The sequence below is a fragment of the Balaenoptera physalus genome, assembly GCF_965194825.1.
Source record: "Balaenoptera physalus genome assembly, chromosome: 7".
NCBI classification, from domain to species: domain Eukaryota; kingdom Metazoa; phylum Chordata; class Mammalia; order Artiodactyla; family Balaenopteridae; genus Balaenoptera; species Balaenoptera physalus.
Window position 1 is genome coordinate 7,976,719 of NC_138886.1, and position 19,324 is coordinate 7,996,042.

General features: G+C 48.6%; 1 protein-coding gene across 1 annotated transcript; it reads left to right on the forward strand.

Annotated features, from left to right (window-relative positions):
- The first annotated feature begins 997 nt into the window (after nucleotides 1-997).
- ST6GALNAC6 (ST6 N-acetylgalactosaminide alpha-2,6-sialyltransferase 6) lies at nucleotides 998-19,114 on the forward strand. The gene is given in 9 exon segments (XM_082470244.1): nucleotides 998-1,151; nucleotides 2,303-2,452; nucleotides 2,454-2,474; nucleotides 2,476-2,487; nucleotides 4,306-4,396; nucleotides 6,745-6,924; nucleotides 8,916-9,322; nucleotides 16,844-16,951; nucleotides 17,637-19,114. Coding segments are annotated over 8 exon segments (1,053 nt in total). The 5' UTR covers nucleotides 998-1,151; nucleotides 2,303-2,408; the 3' UTR covers nucleotides 17,827-19,114.
- The last annotated feature ends 210 nt before the right edge of the window (nucleotides 19,115-19,324 follow it).

Sequence of the window (19,324 nt, forward strand, 5' to 3'; positions counted from 1 at the left end):
AACAGTATGTTGTGTAGTTCCATTTGTCTTCCAGGACTTGGCTTTTTCACTCCTCATGTCTGTAAGGTTCATCCATGTCATTCCCCCCCACCCCTGCTATATAATATTTCACCATGTGAACGTATCATAATGCAATAAAAAAATTCCATTCTCCTTGATAGCTATATGAGTTGTTTCCAGTTTTGTATTATTTTAAGCATTGCTGCTATGAGCTTTGTTACATACATTTGCAAGAATTTCTCCAGGGTATATACCTGGGAGCAGAATGCAAAATTTTCCAGCTTTGTTTTCCAAAGTGACTATACAGATGCATTTTAAAAACTTGCTTTCTTCACTTATTACATATCCTGTAAATATCCTGGACATCTCTTCCTGTCGGTGCCTATTGATCTGCATCATTCATTTTAGCGGGGCTGTGTCTTTGTTCATTTAACCAGCTGTCCAGGCTACTTAAAGTTATTTTTCACTATCGCATAAAATGATGTAATGAATACCACAATTATTATAAGAAGTAATGTAACATTTTTAATCCTTACAACACCCTGTGAGGTTGTTCTCCCTATTTCCTGGAAGCAGGGGAAGCATAAGTAACGTGCCAAGGCCGCACAGCTAGTAGACGGCAGGGCTGAACTTGAATCCAAGAGTGGATCCCTGAGTTCACCCAGGGTGACTACTGGGTGCAGGGCTCTGGAGGCCCGAGGTAGGGATGCCCAGGGAGAAACTCAACTGATTCCAAGCGCAGTGTGCTCTGGGACTCAGTTTCCCCATCCCCGTCGTGGTAACAATAAAGCGAGGTAGAAGTGGGCCTGACCCACACTAAATGTTCTCCGGAAGACTGTTGTTATTGTCATTGTCACTACAGGCTGCCCAGAGGAATAAGCGAGGCGCTCGGGTGCCCCGGGCCGGGGCTCGTCCGCCCCTCACCCATCCCCGCCTGCACCGCCCAGGGGCGGGGCCACCCGCGGCCCCCCAAGGCTCCGCCCGCCTCCCAGGCCTGAACCGGAGAGAGGCGAACGGTGGCGCTAGGACCCGGCGGGCCGGGGCTGCGGCGGGGCCTGGGCGGCCAGAGTGGCGCGGACCCTGGCTCTTGGCTCCCGGCGCCATGTGAGGGGGCTCGGGGGTCGCGGGGAGCCGGGCGCTCCCCGGGGGAGGTGAGCTGGCGCCGCGCGGGGGCGGGCAGCGGGAGGGGGGCGCTGCCTGCGCCCCTGGAGGTGGGGGGGCCGTCAGGAGCCGCTGGGGATGGAGATTGATATGGGGGCCCCGGGGGCTCCCGTAGACCCACTCACTCTTGGCAACCGCGCCTGGAGATCCCGGTCCCCGCGCCCAAGGGCTGTCGCGGGGTTCGCGGGGCCTCCTGCCGCTGACTACCCCATTAGAGCTCGGGGACCCTGCCGCCGTCCTGCCTCCCTTCTCTTCCCAGCTGAGGCTAGAGCTCCGTACCCCCCGGAGTGCTGGAGTTGGGGGGTTCAGCGCAAGCGGGGCGCAGAGGGTGAGTCGTCCCCCTCCTAGGTGCACCCACGGTTTTGGCGCCCCCCATTTGGAATTAGGAGCCCCCCTCCCCCTTCTCCCGTGAGCTCTCCTCCCACGCGGCTCGTGGGGGCGTCCCAAGCCTGCAGGAGGACTCCCCGAGCTGGGAGAAGCAAAGCCCCCAAACAGAGGGCAGGGTGTGGCCCCATAGCCTGAGCTCGCGGTTTCAGCCCTCCGGCTTGGCCCACCTTGGGGCTGAGTCCACGATCCTGGCTCAGAGCTATGGGCTGCTGCCTCCCTAGCCTGAGCAAGTCGCTCCCAACAGTCCTGCTCTCCCGTGCTGGGCCAGGTGCTGGGAACCACTCAGTGGCCTCTGGTCAATTCCAGCCCTGGGGGATCCTTGAGAGGGATCCAGTCAGGCTCAGCCCTGGGCTGCTCCCTGGAAACAAGCCGGGAAATAAGGCACCCCAGCAGGCTCTGGACAGCTCTGCAAGGCACTTTGCCTCTCTGAACCTCGGTCTCCTCATCTGTGAAATGGGGATAAGAGCCCCTGCTGTGCAGAATTGCCAGGAAGATTCAGTGAGTGGGTGATGCTTAGCAAAGGCTCCGCATTTATTGATATTAGAGGGAAGTTGCTGGGCCATGCATCAGAGGGCAGGGGAGTGTTTCTCTGGCAAGCTCGTGGAGAGGCAGGCCTTGAACAATGAATAACCACAAAACTAACAGCTGCTGGCACTGATCAAGCACTTTCAAATCCTGTGCTTCCCTTGCCACATCTGCTTGAATCCTTCTAACAACATTGTGAGTTACCTACTCTTATTATTCCATTTCACAGATGAGGAAACTGAGGCTCAGAGAGGTTACATGGCTTGCCCGAGGCCCCTCAGCCAGTAAGTGGTGGAACCGGGATTCGCACTTGAACATGAGATGCTGTACTGACCATGGTCTTCTCAGAGCAGGATTGTGACGGGCCTGACCAGGGGGACAGTGGTCCTGGCTGAGGGCACTGCTCAGGCAAAGGTGGGAAAGTGGGGGCGTGGGCCTGGGAACTGGAGTGCTCTAGTGTGTCTAGAGCTTGGGGCATCCGAAGGAAAGGGTAGAGGGGAGGCTCAGCTCAGAGAGGCAGTTGGAATGATAGAGGCGTCGGGGTAGATGGGGACTACCCAGGGATCTGGATGACTTTTGCCTTAACGGGCTATGAGTCTAAGAACAAGCTGCTCTTCCCTTCTGATGAGCCGCAGTTTCCTGATTTGTGCCGCAGGGACTGGACTGGACTGTGAGAGTCTCCATGAGAGTCCGGGGGGCCTCCCTGCCTGGCTTTGAAGGCTGGCTGCGGAGAAATCTGAAGCTGGGCTTGGGAGGAGGGGGAGCCCGCAGAGAGGGGGCGGGGTTGGGTGGTGGGCGGAGTTAAGACCCAACCAATCAGGAGCGGCGTGGGGACACCTCCTTTGGCCTGGGGTTCTCTGGCTATTCCTGGTGGCGGTGTAGGAGTAAACAGCTGCTAGGTCAGGGGGCGGAGATAGTGGCGGGAGATGGGAGGCCCCTGGAGGGAAGGACGGAGCTGGGGAGCTCCTGGGCCCCAGTTTCTCTCTCTGCGCACTCTCCTTCCCTTAGTGCCTTCTGACCTCGAATCTGCTGGAGGTGGCTGGACACAAGTACTTACTCCCTTTTGACAGGTGGGGAAATTGAGATCTGCAGAGAAGCTGCGTCCTGCGTGGATGGGGGAGCCGTTGGGGAGTGAGGAGCAGAGCTGGGCTTGTATGGTCCCGGAGCCCACCGCGCCCCAGGGTGGGGCTGTGATTATAACCATTGGACAGATGAGTCTGAGCCCTTAACCCCCAAGATCTTACTTATTTTTTTATTTTATTTATTTTTTTAAAATTATTTATTTATTTATTTTTGGCTGTGTTGGGTCTTCGTTTCTGTGCGAGGGCTTTCTCTAGTTGTGGCAAGCGGGAGCCACTCTTCATCGCGGTGCGCGGGCCTCTCACTATCGCGGCCTCTCTTGTTGCGGAGCACAGGCTCCAGACGCGCAGGCTCAGTAGTTGTGGCTCACGGGCCCAGTTGCTCCGCGGCATGTGGGATCTTCCCAGACCATGGCTCGAACCCGTGTCCCCTGCATTGGCAGGCAGATTCTCAACCACTGCGCCACCACGGAAGCCCAAGATCTTACTTATTAATGAACAAAGTCAAAGGGGGAAAAAAAGATAAGAATGAAGTCATTCAGCAGTCCTCCTGCACCCATCTCCAGGGCTCTGGAGACACAGCAGAGAATGTGAGGCCCTGTGCCAGCTGCGACCTCAGAGAGCTCTCAGCGGGGAGGTGGCACACAGGGGACATTCCTGGCCCACCTCAGGCTGGGAGGATGAGTGGGCATGAACAACATTGTGGAGGGTGTCCTAGTCAGAGGGGCCAGTTTATGCAAGACCTGGAAGGGTATGAGTGTAGAGGAGTTTGGACCTACGAGGAATGTTATTCCCAGGCCTCAGGAACATAAGACAGGGTTTAGAGTAGGGGTGTGAATGGGGCTCCTGCTGGGTGGGGGGCAGGCCCCCCCAGCAGGGGAGCCAGTTTTAGGCCTGCCAGCTGCCTTCGAACGGAGTGGGAGAGTGCACGGGCAGGGAGAGAGGCAGGGCTTTGCCACCACCTGGCTGTATGACATCAGGCCAGTTCCTGCCCTTTCTGGGCCTCAGTGTCTCCACCTGAAAAATGGGTACAGCCCTGAGCCTTGAAGTCATGGGTGGGTAGGAGGGCTGGCAGGGGTGGGGAGGGTGTAGCCTAGGACCAGCTGGACTTGGGGGAGGGCACCCAGGCCATAACTCTTTCTGTGGCTTGCAGGTGTGACCCCACACCCCTGCCCCCTGGGCCACCTGCAGGACGCTGGCCCCTGCCCCTCAGCAGACGCCGGAGAGAGATGAGTAGCAACAAAGTAAGTCCCCCTTCATTTCTTGTCCCCATCTCAGCTTCTTATTTCCCTCCGTGAAATGGGCTCCTTTGGACCTGCCTCAGACCCAGGCACTACAAGTCTCTCTTCCCTGCCGAGAAGCTGCTGATGCCTGGGAGACCCTGGTGTGAGCCCTGCTGTGGCCACTGATCTGTGTGGCCTGGGCAAGCTCCTGCCTCTCTCTGGGCCCAGGTCCACCTCTGTCCTCCTAGGCTTGACTGGTCCATCTGTGGTAAAGGATTGGCCGGGAAGGTGACTGTGGAGTGCTGTGCAGGGGGTGGGGGTGGGGAGTGAAGGTGAATGGGAGGTTGGGAGAGGGGGCAGTGATCAGAGTCAAAAATGACATGATATTGTGAGCATCACTCTGAGGGTGTCAGGGTTCCCTATGATCCATTCATTTATGCTTTCCTGAGCACCTACTATGTGCCTGGCCCTGCACACCCCTTTCCTAGCTGCACTACAGCTTTGGCAGAGCCTGGGGGTTGGGGGTGGGGTGATCTGGGTGTGTCTGGGTCCAATCCAGAAAGAGAAACCACACAGTAATTTGAATAGAGAAAGTTTAATATAAAGAATTATTAATTATAATTGAGCATTGGAGTAACAGGGGGTTAGAACTCTACAGAATACAGGACTAGCGGGTATAAGGAGCAGCCACTGGGAATTTCCAGTCGTTAGGACTTGGTGCTTCCACTGCTGGGGCCCAGGTTCGATCTCTGGTTGGGGAACTAAGATCCTGAAAGCCGTGTGGCACGGCCGAAAAAAAAAAAAAAAAGGAGCTGCTATCACACCCAGGGTTGAGACCCAGGCCTTGCTGGGCTGGAGAGGGCACAGCTATGGCCCACTGGATGGCAGAGAACTCACTGTGGTGCTGTGCTGTGGAAGTTGTCATAAATCCACCTGCTAGGCTACAGGGAAGGCTGTTCACAGGAGGTAACTCCCAAGAGACACTTCAAGCATCAGGTAAAACTGCTCCAGGGGGCTTCCCGGGGACTTCCCTGGTGGCTCAGTGGTTGGGGGTCTGCCTGCCAGCGCGGGGGACACGGGTTCTAGCCCTGGTCCGGGAGGATCCCACATGCCGCGGAGCAGCTGGGCCCGTGTGCCATGGCTACTGGGCCTGTGCTCTAGAGCCTGCAAGCCACAAGTATGAAGCCCGCTGGCCTAGAGCCTGTGCTCCGCAACGGGAGAGGCCACCGCAATGAGAAGCCCGCGCACCCAACTAGAGAGAGTCTGCTCACAGCAACGAAGACCCAACACAGCCTAAATAAATAAATAAATAGCAATAAATAAATAAATAGATAGATAGCAATTCCTATTAAAAACAAAAACAAACAAACAAAAAAACCTGCTCCAGGAAGGGGAAGCTTATGTGTTTTGGGTGTTGCTGGCGTTTGAGTGTGCCACATGAGCACAACTCTGGAGAAGCTGTGGTCGCAGCAGGAATCAGAAGCACTCTGCTTCAAAACTGCCTGAGGCTGGATGCTGGAGGAAGCTGCTGGCCACTGGGAGAAGCCATACGCACTGTAGAAGCAAGTGCACCAGCCCCAGGCCCAAAGCCCCCAGAACCAGGAAGCAAACTCCCTTCCTCCTGACATGTCTCTCCAGCGCCCTCTACTGACAAAGTTTATTATGCAGTTCGCTGGCAAGGAAAAACACGTAAAGGGCCCAGATCCATGTTCACAGAGCAGGCAAAAAGAGTAAACCTGGAGCTGAGAAGCAGTACATTAATAACCAGCCCAGGGGGCTCAGCACAAGGAGCCAGGACTCCTGGGTCCCACCTAGCCTTGCAGACCCCAGGCAAATAAATAACAGTGGACACTTCAAATATCACTTTCCTGCCCTTTGCCGTATGTTGGTGTACTGACTACTCATGCATCCTGATTCCTGACCACATCCTTTCCCTTCAGGTTTAAATGAATGGTAAACATTTATAAAGAGTTACTGTTTGGGGAAGACCTAGACCCTCTCGTTGGAATGTCCCACCTGTCTCCAAGTATCCTTCCAGCTGCAGCTGGAAGGATCGTTCTGACCCGCACTTCCAATCTAATCCAGCAAACCCTGAGAACCTTCTGTGCTCTGGGCCCTGCCCTGGGAGCTGAGATACAGTGGGGATTAAGGCTGACTCAGTCCCAGCCCTCAGAACTCATGGTTTAATTGAGGGGGACGGCTCTTTGAATGCAGTGTGATTGGTGCTGCGGTAGGCGGTGCTCAGGGGGCTGGAGGAGGCCTTCCTGGGGGAGGTTGTGCCTGAACTGGTCTGGAATAAAGAGCAGGCATGGTAGGTGGCAAGGAGCCTGCCGGGCAGCTGGGCCCTCACTGGCCTCTCCCCTCTCCAGGAGCAGCGGTCAGCAGTGTTCGTGATCCTCTTTGCCCTCATCACCATCCTCATCCTCTACAGCTCCAACAGTGCCAATGAAGTCTTTCATTATGGCTCCCTGCAGGGCCGCACCCGCCGGCCCGTCAACCTCAAGAAGTGGAGCATCACGGACGGCTACACCCCCATTCTCGGCAACAAGGTAGGGCAGCTGCTTTGGGAAGCTCCCTGGGAGCTGCCTGGAGACTAATCCTCCCCATTGCCCACCATCGCTGCTCCCACCTCCTTCTTCTCCTCCACCTCTTCTCTGTACTTCCACCATCCCTCCTACAGGAAAGGGTGAATCCCAAGAGTCTAGTGCCTTCAGCCCCTTGTTTGCTGTGTGACCTCAGACAAGTACCCTGTCTCTCTCTGGGCCTCAGTTTTCTCCAAGGTCCCACCCTTAGTGCTAATATCCTATCATCTCCTGAGTCAGAATCCCTTTGGAAAAGTCTCTCTGGTTTTCACTGATCTCTGTCTCTGCGTGGGAGTCTACATAGGCTTTTGGAGCAGGACACTAGGGTACTTGACAACACAACAACAGTAACAATAATGGCTGCCCATTGTCAGTTGCCTGCTGTGCACTGGGCACTGTGCCCAGCAGTAATCCTCATACCAGCCCGGTGAGGTTAGCGTTATCTCCCTTGAAGAGATGAGGAAATTGAGGCTCAGAGAGGTGAAGTCACTTGCCCAAGGCCACACAGCAAGGGAGGGGAGGAGCCAGGGTATTGCCCCAATGCCTGATGAGCTACAGCTGTGTCAAGAGGCCAAAAGTCATTCTGGGGCTTCTGTTGGCCTTGGGTAACCATGAAACTCAGGTTGTGTTTCTGGAGTTCACCCTGTAGTCCTCTGAGCCCTAATGTTTTCCCTGGGGTCAGGGAGAAAATTATTGGCCTCAAGCATGGACTCCACCTTCTAGGAGGAGGTCTCCCCAGGCCCTGCCTACCTCTCTCTCCTGCCTCACTAAAACCCTCATAAATCTCTCAGGGCCTTTGCATACAGTGTGTTGGTCCTGGGGCTCTGAACGTACTCTCACTGGAAAAGGGCCCATTAGCAGGTGTTTAGAGACAGATCAACTCCCAGTTGAGACTTTTTCTACCCTAAGGACCCTTGAAAGAAAAATTTAAAAGGTGGAACCTGGGAGAAAGTGGAATGGCTTGAGTGTGGGCAATGTGGAAGGGAATGAGACAGAGCTTGGCTTGCAGCTGTTTCCAGCCTGATAGGAGAAGCCAGAAAGGAGGAGCTCAGGAAAGCTGGCAAAGCCATCAGTTGAGGTACCTGGGACATGTTGCTTGATCTTAGAGTAAGGGCTCAGGGAAGGCTGTCTGGAGGAGGTGGCACCTGAGCTTAGCCTTGAAGGGTGCATGGGCAGAAAATAGGCTTCAGATAGCTTGTGGTGCCAACCCGTTCATTTTACCAATGTGGAAACAGAGGCTCAGGGCAGCCTCCACACCCTTGCCTACTGACAAGGTGGTGTCCTGTTCATGGGTGCATTGGGGAGGATGTCTTCTCTGGGGAGGCTGAGGCTGGGGCTCCGTGGCCATATAGACCTGGGTTCAAATCCTAGCCCTGCACTCCTCTGCTATATGACTTTGGGGACATCCCCGCATGGCTGTCCTGTTCTTCTGTTCCTTAACTCTGCCCCAACCGAGCAGCCTTCATTTGCTTCTCAACACACCATGGTCATCCCACATCAGAGCCTCTGGTCTTGCTGTTTCTCCTGCTTGAATACTTTCCCCTGCATGGTTCCTTTTCATCCTTCAGGTGTCAGCTCAGAGAGGCCTCCCCAGGTGACTTTTCTAGAGCAGCCCTCACTCCTGCCACTCTTGATCCCCTGCCCCTATTTTATTTCCTTCCCAGCGTGTTTAACTTACCACCTGGCATTATTTTATCGTTTACTTGTACACCATGTCTCCCCAACCGTGAGCTTCTTGAAGCCAGGAGTGGGGTCTCTTTTGTTCATTGCTCTGTCCCTTGTACTTGGCCATTAGCCAGCTTGCTGTAAAGATTTGTTGAATGTTGAATGAATGAGCCTCAGTCTCCCTGTCTTTAAAACGAACATCGTAATTCCTGCTTCCTGGAGGCCTGGATGTACGGAGCACAGCGCCTGGCACTGAGTGGTCATAACAGTGTTGGCTTTCCTTACCCCCCCAGACTCTGCCCTCCCGGTGCCACCAGTGTGTGATTGTCACCAGCTCCAGCCACCTGCTGGGCACCCAGCTGGGCCCTGAGATCGAGCGGGCCGAGTGCACAATCCGCATGAATGACGCACCCACCACGGGCTACTCAGCCGATGTGGGCAACAAGACCACCTTCCGCGTAGTGGCCCATTCCAGCGTATTCCGTGTGCTGCGGAGGCCCCAGGAGTTCGTCAACCGGACCCCTGAAACCGTGTTCATCTTCTGGGGTCCCCCAAACAAGATGCAGAAGCCCCAGGGCAGCCTGGTGCGCGTCATCCAGCGGGCAGGCCTGGTGTTCCCCAATATGGAGGCTTACGCCGTCTCTCTTGGCCGCATGCGCCAGTTTGATGACCTCTTCCGGAGTGAGACAGGCAAGGACAGGTACCAACCTCCTGCCCGCTCCCTCTGGCCAGCCCTGTGCTCCCTCTCAGCACGCTCCGTCCAGAGGGCCTGTTGCTCCCAGCATGCACTGCTGTGAGGGTGTGGTCACTTCTTGCCACCTTCTGGTCAGGTTTCCTAGGGGAGTTGGCTTCATGTCCAGCTCTTAGCCTGAGTCATTTCCAACACGCTCTGCATGGCCTCCTCTCCCCCAGGGTGCATGAGTGGCTCAGAGAGACTAGGGCTCCCAGCATACTCTAAGGTTGCACAGTCACTCCTAGCATCTTTCTAGGAGAGCTGCCCCATAACATGCCTCATGGAAAGTGTTGACCATTCCCAACACATCTTACTTTAAGCACACAGTTGTTCCCAGCATGCTCTATTCTAAGGCTACATCACCCTCAGTATGCCCTTCTCTGACTAATCTCCCTAGAAAAGCCAAGCCAGTGCTATCCAATAGAAATATCATGCAAGCCACACAGGTAATTAAAATTTTTATAGTAGCCACATTTAAAAAGTAAAAAGAAACAGGTGAAATTAAATTTAATATATTTTTATTTAACTCAATATGTCCAACATATAGATCCTGTACATATTTTGTTTGATTTATATCTAAATATTTTTAAAATTTTGGAGCTATTGTAAATAGCATTAAAAATTTTTTTTTTGGTTTCCCATTATTCATTGCTAGTATGTAGAAATATGATAGATTTTTGTTTGTTGACCTTGTATCCTGTAATCCTACTAAACTTACTTCTTGGTTCTGGGAGATTCTTGTAAATTCTTTGGAATTTTCTGTGCAAATGATCATGATGTAAGGACATGCAAATAAGGACAGTTATTTTTTCCTTTCCAATCTGCATGCTTCTTATTTCTTTTTCTTGACTTATTGCACTGGCTAGTACTTTCAATATAACATTGAATTGTATTGGAAGTGGTGAGAGTAGACATCCTTGCCTTGGTCTCAGGCTTAGGGGGAAAGTGTTCAGTCTTTCATCATTGAATATGATGTTGGCTGTAGGTTTTTGAAACTGCGGGTTGAGGAAGTTATCAGGTTGAGGAAGTTCCCTTCTCTTACTGGATTGCTAATAGTTTTTTTAAATCATTACTGGATATTGAATTTATCAAATGATTTTCTGCATCAATTGATATCACATGGTTTTTCTTTTTTTTTGTTTGAATTTTTGAATTTTATTTTTATTTTTTATACAGCAGGTTCTTATCAGTTATCTATTTTATACATATTAGTGTATATATGTCAATCCCAATCTCCCAATTCATCCCACCACCCCCTCCACTTTCCCCCCTTGGTGTCCATATGTTTGTTCTCTACATCTGTGTCTCTATTTCTACCCGGCAAACCGGTTCATCTGTACCATTTTTCTAGGTTCCACATATACGCATTAATATACGATATTTGTTTTTCTCTGTCTGACTTACTTCACTCTGTATGACAGTCTCTAGATCCATCCACGTCTCTACAAATGACCCAATTTCGTTCCTTTTTATGGCTGAGTAATATTCCATTGTGTATATATACCACATCTTCTTTATCCATTTGTCTGTCTATGGGCATTTAGGTTGCTTCCATGACCTGGCTATTGTAAATAGTGCTGCAGTAAACATTGGGGTGCATGTGTCTTTTTGAATTATGGTTTTCTCTGGGTATATGCCCAGTAGTGGGGTTGCTGGGTCATATGGTAATTCTATTTTTAGTTTTTTAAGGAACCTCCATACTGTTCCCCATAGTGGCTGTATCAATTTCCATTCCCACCAACAGTGCAAGAGGGTTCTCTTTTCTCCACACCCTCTCCAGCATTTGTTGTTTGTAGATTTTCTGGTGATACCCATTCTAACTGGTGTGAGGTGATACCTCATGTAGTTTTGATTTACATTTCTCTCATAATTAGTGATGTTGAACAGCTTTTCATGTGCTTCTTGGCTATCTGTATGTCTTCTTTGGAGAAACGTCTGTTTAGGTCTTCTGCCCATTTTTTTTATTGGGTTGTTTTTTAATATTGAGCTGCATGAGCTGTTTATATATTTTGGAGATTAATCCTTTGTCTGTTGATTCGTTTGCAAATATTTTCTCCCATTCCGAGGGTTGTCTTTTCGTCTTGGTTGTAGTTTCCTTTGCTTTACAAAGCTTTTAAGTTTCATTAGGTCCCATCTGTTTATTTTTGTTTTTATTTTCATTACTCTAGGAGGTGAATCAAAAAGATCTTGCTGTGATTTATGTCAAAGAGTGTTCTTCCTATGTTTTCCTCTGAGAGTTTTATAGTGTCCAGTCTTACATTTAGGTCTCTAATCCATTTTGAGTTTATTTTTGTGTATGGTGTTAGGGAGTGTTCTAATTTCATTCTTTTACATGTAACTGTCCAGTTTTCCCAGCACCACTTATTGAAGAGGCTGTCTTTTCTCCATTGTATATCCTTGCCTCCTTTATCAAAGATAAAGTGACCATATGTGTGTGGGTTTATCTCTGAGTTTTCTATCCTGTTCCATTGATCTATATTTCTGTTTTTGTGCCAGTACCATATTGTCTGGATTACTGTAGCTTTGTAGTATAGTCTGAAGTCAGGGAGTCTGATTCCTCCAGCTCCGTTTTTTTCCCTCAAGACTGCTTTGGCTATTCGGGGTCTTTTGTGTCTCCATACAAATTTTAAGGTTTTTTTGTTCTAGTTCAGTAAAAAATGCCACTGGTAATTTGTTAGGGATTGCACTGAATCTGTAGATTGCTTTGGATAGTATAGTCATTTTCACAATATTGATTCTTCCAATCCAAGAACATGGTATATCTCTCCATCTGTTTGTATCATCTCTGATTTCTTTCATCAGAGTCTTATAGTTTTCTGAGTACAGGTCTTTTACCTCCTTAGGTAGGTTTATTCCTAGGTATTTTATTCTTTCTGTTGCAATGGTGAATGGGATTGTTTCCTTAATTTCTCTTTCTGATCTTTCATTGTTAGTGTAGAGGAATGCAAGAGATTTCTGTGCATTAATTTTGTGTCCTGCAACTTTACCAAATTCATTGATTAGCTGTAGTAGTTTTCTGGTGGCATTTTTAGGATTCTCTACGTATAGTATCATGTCATCTGCAAACAGTGACAGTTTTACTTCTTTTCCAATTTGTATTCCTTTTTCTTCTCTGATTGTCGTGGCTAGGACTTCCAAAACTATGTTGAATAATAGTGGTGAGAGTGGACATCCTTGTCTTGTTCCTGATCTTAGAGGAAATGCTTTCAGTGTTTCACCATTGAGAATGATGTTTGCTGTGGGTTTGTCATATATGGCCTTTATTATGTTGAGGTAGATTCCCTCTATGCCCACTTTCTGGAGAGTTTTTATCATAAATGGGTGTTGAATTTTTGTCAAGAGCTTTTTCTGCATCTATTGAGATGATCATATGGTTTTTATTCTTCAGTTTGTTAATATGGTATATCACATTGATTGATTTGCATATATTGAAGAATCCTTGCATCCCTGGGATAAATCTCACTTGATCATGGTGTATGATCCTTTTAATGTGTCGTTGGATTCTGTTTACTAGTATTTTGTTGAGGATTTTTGCACATATATTCATCAGTGATATTGGTCTGTAATTTTCTTTTTTTGTAGCATCTTTGTCTGGTTTTGGTATCAGGGTGATGGTGGCCTCATAGAATGAGTTTGGGAGTGTTCCTTCCTCTGCAGTATTTTGGAAGACTTTGAGAAGGATGGGTGTTAGCTCTTCTGTAAATGTTTGATAGAATTCACCTGTGAAGCCATCTGGTCCTGGACTTTTGTTTGTTGGAAGATTTTTAATCACAGTTTCAATTTCATTACTTGTGATTGGTCTGTTCGTGTTTTCTATTTCTTCCTGGCTCAGTCTTGGAAGGTTATACCTTTCTAAGAATTTGTCCATTTCTTCCAGGTTGTCCATTTTATTGGCATAGAGTTGCTTGTAGTAGTCTCTTAGGATGCTTTGTATTTCTGTGGTGTCTGTTGTAACTTCTCCTTTTTCATTGCTAATTTTATTGATTTGAGTCCTCTACTTCTTTTTCTTGATGAGTCTGGCTAAAGGTTTATCAATTTTGTTTATCTTCTCAAAGAACCAGCTTTTAGTTTTATTGATCTATGCTACTGTTTTCCTTGTTTCTATTTCATTTATTTCTGCTCTGATCTTTATGTTTTCTTTCCTTCTACTAACTTTGGGTTTTGTTTGTTCTTCTTTCTCTAGTTCCTTTAGGTGTAAGGTTAGATTGTTTATTTGAGGTTTTTCTTGTTTCTTGAGGTAGGCTTGTATAGCTATAAACTTCCTCTTAGAACTGCTTTTGCTGCATTCCATAGGTTTTGGATCGTCACGTTTTCGTTGTAATTTGTCTCTCGGTGTTTTTTGATTTTCTCTTTGATTTCTTCAGTGATCTCTTGGTTATTTAGTAACGTATTGTTTAACCTCCATGTGTTTGTGTTTTTTACATTTTTTTCCCTGTAATTGATTTTTTTTTCTCCTGTAATTGATTTCTAATCTCATAGTGTTGTGGTCGGAAAAGATGCTTGATATGATTTCAATTTTCTTAAATTTACTGAGGCTTGATTTGTGACTCAAGATGTGATCTATCCTGGAGAATCTTCCGTGTGCACTTGAGAAGAAAGTGTAATCTGCTGTTTTTGGATGGAATGTCCTATAAATATCAATTAAATCTATCTAGTCTTTTGTGTCATTTAAAGTTTGTGTTTCCTTATTAATTTTCTGTCTGGATGATCTGTCCATTGGTGTAAGTGAGGTGTTAAAGTCCCCCACTATTATTTTGTTATTGTCGATTTCCTCTTTTATAGTTGTTAGCAGTTGCCTTATGTATTGAGGTGCTCCTATGTTGGGTGCATATATATTTATAATTGTTATATCTTCTTCTTGGATTGATCCCTTGATCGTTATGTAGTGTCCTTCCTTGTCTCTTGTAACATTCTTTATTTTAAAGTCTATTTTATCCGATATGAGTATTGCTACTCCAGCTTTCTTTTGATTTCCATTTGCATGGAATATCTTTTTCCATCCCCTCACTTTCAGTCTGTATGTGTCCCTAGGTCTGAAGTGGGTCTCTTGTAGACAGCATATGTATGGGTCTTGTTTCTGTATCCATTCAGCGAGCCTGTGTCTTTTGGTTGGAGCATTTAATCCATTCACATCTAAGGTAATTATCGATATGTATGTTCCTATTACCATTTTCTTAATTGTTATGGGTTTGTTTTTGTAGGTCCTTTTCTTCTCTTGTGTTTCCCACTTAGAGAAGTTCCTTTAGCATTTGTTGTACAGCTGGTTTGGTGGTGCTAATTCTCTTAGCTTTTGCTTGTCTGTAAAGCTTTTGATTTCTCTGTTGAATCTGAATGAGATCCTTGCTGGATAGAGTAATCTTGGTTGTAGGTTCTTCCCTTTCATCACTTTAAATATATCATGCCACCCCCTTCTGGCTTGTATAGTTTCTGCTGAGAAATCAGCTGTTAACCTTATGGGAGTTCCCTTGTGTGTTATTTGTCGTTTTTCCCTTGTTGCTTTCAGTAATTTTTCTTTGTCTTTAATTTTTGTCAATTTGATTACTATGTGTCTCAGCGTGTTTCTCCTTGAGTTTATCTTGCTTGGGACTCTCTGAGCTTCCTGGACTTGGGTGGCTATTTCCTTTTCCATGTTAGGGAAGTTTTTGACTATAATCTCTTCAAATATTTTCTCTGGTCCTTTCTCTCTGTCTTCTCCTTCTGGGACCCCTATAATGCGAATGTTGTTGCGTTTAATGTTGTCCCAGAGGTCTCTTAGGCTGTCTTCATTTCTTTTCATTCTTTTTTCTTTATTCTGTTCCGTGGCAGTGAATTCCACCATTCTGTCTTCCAGGTCACTTATCCGTTCTTCTGCCTCAGTTATTCTGCTATTGATTTCGTCTAGTGTATTTTTCATTTCAGTTATTGTATTGTTCATCTCTGTTTGTTCTTTACTTCTTCTAGGTCTTTGTTAAACGTTTCTTGCATCTTCTCAGTCTTTGCCTCCATTCTTTTTCCGAGGTCCTGGATCATCTTCACTATCATTATCCTGAATTGTTTTGCTGGAAGGTTGCCTATCTCCACTTCATTTAATTGTTTTTGTGGGATTTTATCTTGTTCCTTCATCTGGTACAAAGTCCTCTGCCTTTCCATTTTGTCTATCTTTCTGTGAATGTGGTTTTCCTTCCACAGGCTGGAGAATTGTCTCACATGGTTTTTCTTAAGATTATTAATCTGATGGATTATATTGATTGATTTTTGTATGTTGAATCAGCTTTGCATTTCTGGAATAAACTCCACTTGGTTGTGGGTGTCTTATTCTTTTTATATATTGCTAGATATGATTTGCAATATTTTGTTGAGATTTTTGTATCTTTGTTCATGAGAGATACTGGTCTGTAGTTTATTTTGTACTGTCTTTGCCTAGTTTTGGTATCACGGTAATGTTGGCCTCAGAAAGTGAATTGGGAAATATTTTCTCTTCTATTTTCTGGAAGAGATTGTACAGAATTGGTTTTATTTCTTCTTTAAATATTTGGTAGAATTTACCAGTGAAACTGTTGGCCTGGAGAGTTCTTTTTCAGAAGATTTTGAACTATGAATTCAATTTCTTTAAGAGTTATAGGATATTCAGGTTATCTGTTTCATCTTGAGTGAGTTTTGGTAGTTTGTGGTTTTCAAGGAATTGGCCCATTTCATCTAAATTGTCAAATTCATGTATGTCGTTTTTTGCAGTTTTCTTATTATTCTTTTAATGTCTTCAGGGTCTATGATGATATCCTCTTTTTTTATTCTTGATATTGGTCATTTGTGTCTTTTCTCCCTTCTTTGTCAGTCTTGTGAGAGGTTTATTTTCTTTTAAACTTTTCAAAGAACCACGCTCAATCAAATATATCCAAAATATTTTCAGTTCAACATGTAATCAGTATAAATAATGATCAGTGACATATTCTACATTCTTTTTTTCATACTATCTAAGGAATCAAGTGTGTATTTTACACTGACAGCACATCTTAACCACATGTCAAGCGCTCACGTGTGCCCACATGTGGCTAGTGACTGCTGTAGCGGGCAGCACAGCCTGAGGTTCTTGGTTACTTGTTCTATGCCTTGCTCTGAACTTGTGGTCGCTTCCGGCATGACCTTCTCTGATTAGTCTCCCCTTAGGAGTTGGCTCCTAGCATGTACATCACTGCATCTACCTACCATGCTCTGTGATCATGGTCACTCCCAGCCTGCCCAGGTGTGACCAGTCTCCCCAGGAGTTAATTCCCAGCATGCTGTGTTCCTATTCCTCCCCTCAAAGGAGCAGTCCCCACACCCCTCATCTCTGTCCAGACAGCTTGCCCTCTGCCAGCTTGCCCCTGCTGCTGCAGCAGGGCTGGACAGGGGGTGACTGAAGTGGGGGGAAGGCCCCATGAGTGGGTGGGAGGAGTTCTGGAAAACTCTGTGTGGGTTGACCCTTCCTCCCTGCCTGCATGCCCCCTCATCATGACCCCTCTCTGCCCCCAGGGAAAAGTCCCACTCGTGGCTGAGCACAGGCTGGTTCACCATGGTGATTGCGGTGGAGTTGTGTGACCATGTGCACGTCTATGGCATGGTCCCCCCCGACTACTGCAGGTGAGCACCCCCAGGGCACTGCCCGCCATTGGCCGCAGGGTGGAGCTGGGGTCCCAGAAACCTTGGCTGGGGTGCCTTCAAGGGCCTCTATTTTATAGAATTCAAACTGCTCTGCCGAGATCTAGGCTCTTTAGAGCTACCCCAGGAGCCTCAATCCCAAGCTTAGCCAGAGCCCAGAGTTTGTATATTAATAATAACTATTTTCATTATTACGATATGAAAAGCCCAGCAGGTGACAGCTATTTTTTACTAAGTGCTGACCATGTACCAAGCATGGCTTTTTATTATCTCATTTACTCCTTATAGTGACCCTAAGGGATAAGTGCACTATTCTCCCCATTTCATAGATAGAAAAACTGAGCAGGACGTTTTGTGAGTGGCCTCAGTTCCCACGAACAGTAAGGGGTAGGGGCCAGGCTCCAGAGCCCACAGTCCTTACCACTACCCCATATTGCCACCCTTTTGGGAAAAGGAAAAGTTTCCACTGCATTAAAAAAAAAAAAAAAGAAAGTTTGAGAGTCACACACCTAGTCCGTCCTACACCCATTTCACAGATGGGGAAACTGAGGCCCAGGGAGGGGCAGGGATTTCTCCCACTGAGGCCCTACAGCAGGTCAGGGGCTGGAAAGGGCAGGGTCCTGCTGGTGCCCACCTTGCCCTTATGGCCCCATCTGCTCTGCCCCAGCCAGCGGCCCCGCCTGCAGCGCATGCCCTACCACTACTATGAGCCCAAGGGGCCGGACGAGTGTGTCACCTACATCCAGAATGAGCACAGCCGCAAGGGCAACCACCACCGCTTCATCACGGAAAAGAGGGTCTTCTCGTCCTGGGCCCAGCTGTACGGAATCACCTTCTCCCACCCCTCCTGGACCTAGGCCACCCTGCCTGTGAGACTCTCACAAGGGACACAGGAGAAGTGGGTCTCTGCCCAGCTGCTCGACCAAGGGCCATCGTCTGGCTAATCAAGGCTGGTCAGAGTGTCTTCTGGCCATTCAGGCCTTGAAGAGGATATAATCTCCAGCCATTCCGGGCCTGGGGGTATCTCTTGGCCAATCAGGGATTTGGGCTTCTATGTGGTTAGTCGGGTGTCGAGGGTATTTCTTGTCCAGTCAGGGTCTGAGCATAGTCAATCAGGATATTTCTGAGTAATCTGAGGCTAATGTCGTGTCCTTTCCCATGAGGCCTTGGTTCAGAGCCCCAGGACGGACTCCAAATCACTTCCTATTGGTTGGGACAGTGGGGTCCTGTCCCAAGGAGCTGGGAACTCGTGTCGACCCCTCACTCCCCAGAGCCAGAAAGAGGTTGTGTGGCGGAGGGAGCTGTCTGGAACCCAGGCAGGGGCATCTGTGGGGTTAGGGGGTTCCAGGCGTGGGAGGCTGGTGTCCGGTTCTTGGCTCTGCCCTGAGTGGCCTTGGACAGACCCCTTGCCCCCTCTCTGGGCATCCTTCTGCCTGTGTCAGATTCTAGAGTCTGAGAACCCTCCCACCTCCCCCAACGACCACCTTGGGTCTGTCCTCCGTCAAGATTGGACCCTTCCAGCCACCACCCCTTGCCGGGGGGCTCAGCTCTCTGAGGGTCTGGGGTTCCCTTCCCCACCTCCTCCTGGAAACTTGAGGATATTTTTGCGCAAACTCTCCCAGGCTTTGGGGGACTCTGAAAAGAAGGGACAAACCTTCAGCTGTTTTCTTAGCCCTTCCGCCCAGCTGCCATTAGCGTGGCTCTTAAAGAGCCAGGCCCCCTTTTCTGCCATCCAGCAGTGAGGTTTTCCACCTGTTGGAGGAGCCCTTGGGGCTGAGAGAGGGGGGGATCCCAGCCCAACTGAGGTTTCCTGCAGCCCCTTTGTCTGCAGCTGCTGGAGTAGTCCAGGGGTCTCCCCGAGCTGGGCCTGGGAATGCTCTAGGGGGCTGGGAGCTGTTGCCTGAGTTCTGTCCCCTCCCTCTACATCAGGCACTTTATTGCTGGACTTCAGTGGGGTGGGTTTAATCCCTGCTCTTCTGGAGTCTTGAGGAGGAGACTGGGGGAGGCTGTGGAATGGGACGAGTCAGGCGGAGGAGGAGGAGGCCAGCAGTGAGCCACTGCACACTGGGACAAGGGGTGGGGGCCGGTGACTACCCTAGACTTGGTTTTGTAATGATTTGTACAGGAATAAACACACCTAAGCTCTGGCTGCGTTTCCTGTGTCTGGGTTTGAGCCCTGCTTTCTCTGGCCCTGTACTTCGGGCCCCGTCGGGACAGTGTCCACACTGTCCAGGCTGGGAGCCCACACACAGGCAGGATGTCCAGCTTTGTCAGCTGGCCAGTGAGTCATGCATTTTACAGCTTGGGTGGAGACCTGGCAGCCCTGGGGGCTGGAGGTACGTGGGCTTCCGGAGC